General features: G+C 36.1%; 1 protein-coding gene across 1 annotated transcript in view; it reads left to right on the top strand.

The window, feature by feature from the left end:
• Positions 1-3,809: 3,809 nt before the first annotated feature.
• The window catches only part of LOC148956097 (uncharacterized), a 22,249-nt gene continuing 21,938 nt past the window's right edge, over positions 3,810-4,120 (top strand). The window contains exon 1 of the mRNA XM_089089158.1: positions 3,810-3,831. Within this exon, the coding sequence (XP_088945284.1) occupies positions 3,810-3,831 (22 nt within the window). The remainder of the gene's footprint in view (positions 3,832-4,120) is intronic.

The raw sequence follows: 4,120 nt of genomic DNA, 5'->3' as shown, positions 1-4,120 counted from the left end.
ATTGTGCACTGAAGAATAGAGGCATTTGTCCTCTCTAAATATTTGATTGGTTGTTTTTTTTCAGTATTTTCATTTGGCCTTTAAAAACCCAATTGTTGCTAGTTTTTCTTTCTTTATGAGACATTTTTATTCACTTTCTCTCTCCATTCCTTTGTTTTTCTTTCTCTTCTAATACAGTACATTACTCCTGACGTTACTTGAAGAAATTGTTCGGATTAACATATATTACTATAGAAACATTTTGCTACAGGCCGACAAAAGTCGTTTCGGCCATTTACGACCATTTATAGCACCGCTTAAAGTTTATCCCAAATGACGATTATAATACAATTCAGGGGCTAAAATTGCATTTTAACCTTGTATTCTTACAGCATATTGCCGAAAAGCAGTTGCTGAGACCTGATTTTCTATTTAATAGTTTGCATAAAAATCCCCCTTTTCTTTTCTATGAAGATTTCGATTGGGGGAAGGTTCCTTTTTGTAGCCCTCCCCTAATATAAGCTACTGACTACCAACAATACAGGAAAAAAATTCTTTTTAAATTTAGACTGATTAAAGAAATAACTTTAGGGCCTATGGTCTGGTCTAGTACGTACTGGAGATTGTAATGTTGGAACAATATTTTTCTCAAAAATGCCTTTAAAAGATACTCAACTCACCTTGTAAGGTCGAGTTTGATATATCCCCACGAATGGTACAATAAAGGCCATTTCGTTCACTATTTTTTAAATCATCGTAAACATCTAGATAACGGCATCTTTTATTTTTAAAACTAGAACTGGTTTTATAAGCTTTGGGTTATCTGAAGTTCCAACTACTCTATACTGCAAAAGCTATACATCAGAAAATGATTAAAAATATGACATGAAACATCACTATATGAGTCAAAAGCCATGGTGGTAGATTTTCTGTAGGCCTACCCTGTTCCAGTATATTGACAGTTGGGGTGAGTCATCACGCTCATGGGGGGGTTTCCACTCCTTGATACCGACTCGTTTAGCACCCAGAACAGCATTAAGAGTAGTAAAGCAGAGTCTATTTCTCAATTTTGTTTCGTTTAAATTAATAGTTGAAAAAGCCTTCTCGGCACAAGCAAAAAAATATACTAAGAGAAGCATTTTCTTGATGAACGCAGCAGGGAATGAAAAACTCTTGAATTAAGGACCATCACCTCATTCCAGTCCTGTAAAAAGGAAATACACTTGATCAGAATGAGCAAAATTCTTAAGATCGGTACAGAAAGAAATCCTTTTCAATTCTTTGCCACTGTTTTCCAAATTATTTTCCTTTGCCAAATTTGGAAACTGGACAAGTAGTGAGACACTGCTTAAGTTTAAGTGGTCAGGAGACATAGCTATCTTTGGTTCCAGTCTGTATAAGTTTTTAACCGAGGAGTATTTAGAACTGAAAAACCTTTCCTAATGTCATTGCTCAGTTCTATAATATATTCCGTACAAACCATGTTGAAGGTAGTTGCAGGTAATAATGAAATTTTCTTGTTAATAAACATAACCTTTAGTAACACGACTACTACAGTTTACTTCTTTCATGTCTCGAAAGTGCTGTTGGTCCCTGAGCTGTAGCAAAGGTGTTTCTGTTGTCTTCCCGTAGTTCGATGTCATAAAAAGGTTGATAATTGCTATATACAGCTCACTAACTCGAATGTACAAGATGTGAATTCTAGTATTCTGTGACTGAAACAACCAATTAAGGTAAGTAACAAATGGTAGGATATATCCAAGAAAAGCAAAATATGCCTTAAATGTAGGGGATAGCTATTTTTTGAATGTAGCTGTGGTTTTGGATGGCTTGTTTTCATCTTTGAAGCTTTCACTCCGGAAGAAAGGAATCAAATAGTCCCATTTTTCGAGATAACGTAAAATGCCTAGAAGTCGAGAAAGCAACTTAGTTGTAATATTACGCAGGATTCTGGGTTCTTCAAGCTTCAAGAACTTCTGCGTCTCAATAAATTCACAAGCCCTTTTGGGGCTTCTGCCAATGAAATTGTAGTGGTCTTAATAGAATTCTTCTACGTCTGAAAGTAGCTTATGACTTGCTGCACTGGCACACAAATGGATGGAGTGGCATGTACACCCAAGAACTAATAGGTTTGGTAAATCCAGCAAAAGCTTTGCTTGCACACCACCTTGTACTCCCATCATCACAGATGCATTATCTGATGCAGAACCCATCAGATTTTGCTTTGGCATTCCAATCTCTTTAAACAGAAGTTTTCTTAACACTATATATATATATCTTTAGCTATGCGCTGCTTTACTTCAACCAATTGCAAGAATGAGTCATTCACAACTTTCTTCGATCTACAAGTCTTAGCTTCCTTCACTTCATCGACCTGACGAGTAACAACAACTAGGATTTTCGAATTACTCACATCAGTGCTTTCATCAATGATTACCGAAAAACAGTTCTTTCTCATCAGGTTGCACAAGTCCACATGAGCTACTTGTCCAATTATTTTATTAATCACATGTGGAGATTTTTTACGTCCCCACTGAACCCCCTTTGCAATTTCCGAGTCGGGAAATGCTGTCTTCAAGATTTCTGGAAGCTCTTTCATAATATAGATTGCCAACTCATGCCTTGCTTGAAATTCCCTTAAAATCAGTTCGGCCTGTATAATTTTCTGTCTTTTTAGAAGTCTGTCATTCGTTTCTACACTATTTACTGAGAACTGTAGCATGGGAGCACTACTACGTGTTGCAAACACCTTTTTTAAACAAGTAGGATTGCTCAGTTGGTTCCTAATATGAAAACTGCTACCTGATGAGTTGGTATTACACAGAATACAGTGAGGCTATCCTGTTTGCCCTTTGCCGATGTAACGTTTACCCTCAATGTCAATATTCCAAATTGGTGTAAGTTTTCTTTTGTCATTCAGCTTCCTTTTAGTAGCTTTCTTAGCTCCGGCAGCCGTCACGTGTGATTCTGCTTCATAAGTAACTGAGGGTGTTTCGTCATCTTCTAAACTGTTGCTACAGCTAGCAATAGCAGTTGAGCTATTAGATTGAATTTCCTTTTTCCCTGCTACAGCAGTGCTCGCAGACCGGCTCAACTCTGAATCTGCAATACACTCCCAACAGTAAGATTGCTTCTCATTTTTTTGTCTCGGTCTAAATATTCCACTTCAGAGTAATGTTCTCTAATATTGGTCAAAATCGGTGAGTATGTATGAGATTCTTCTTCACTGGTTTTATTACTAACTATGGCCATGCTTTTTCCTTTTCTCAATGTTTCTGAAGTTCTCCTAACTAGACAACCATTAACATTCTGGGAGCTCGTTGTTGGTTGTTGGCTACAAGAATTCTCAATTATATTGCTTGTATGATTTGTAGACTGATCCTTATCAATGCATAAAATTTTATTCTGAGGCGTCTGTCTTCCAATAAGCTTGAAAAAACTGTCAATAGACGGATGATCTTTCATAATATGAAAAAAAAATTAGATTATTTTTATCAGTATATATTGTCTAGTACCTTAAATATTAATATATTATTCATCGAGTTATCTATCATCACATTTATGCTCCTCAAGGTTTTAAAACTAATCTTAACAGTTTTTGCCGTGACCAAATTTGTTTCCTGCAATATTTTCTGTTATTATACACTTTGTAAAACATAACAAAATACTAAAGGTATGGTGCACTTGTTGATTTTCCACATATTTGGTAATAAAATAAACCGGATAAACGAAGGCTTGATTGGATATATTTAAAGGCTGACTTCTGCCAGATGTTCTAAGATAAAGTCATTAATTAGAGGGGATCAACAGTCAACCCAGCAGCTCAAACAATGAAGTTGTACGGTCATAAAAGTCAGACCATTTCCGTTTTAAGAGGCTGTTTTCACTGAAAGTGTTAGAACTCTTTTTTAGGAGGAACTTTGAATCATGATAATCATAAGGGCACCATAATAAGTAAATTCCTACAGGGAATCTATGGAACTTTAGATCTGTATAACAATTAGGTGTATAACAATAACAATTAGGTATAACAATTAGGTGTATAACAAAAAGGTGCGTGGGAGGGGGCTAGGCCCCCTCCCACGCACCTTTTTACCAAAATCGTCTGATCAAAATTTTGAGATAGGCATTTTGTTCATCA

The sequence above is a fragment of the Artemia sp. Qi Xiang Cuo genome, chromosome 1 (assembly GCF_049724085.1).
Source record: "Artemia sp. Qi Xiang Cuo chromosome 1, ASM4972408v1, whole genome shotgun sequence".
Lineage (NCBI taxonomy): Eukaryota > Metazoa > Arthropoda > Branchiopoda > Anostraca > Artemiidae > Artemia > Artemia sp. Qi Xiang Cuo.
This window is presented reverse-complemented; position numbering and strand designations above follow the sequence as displayed.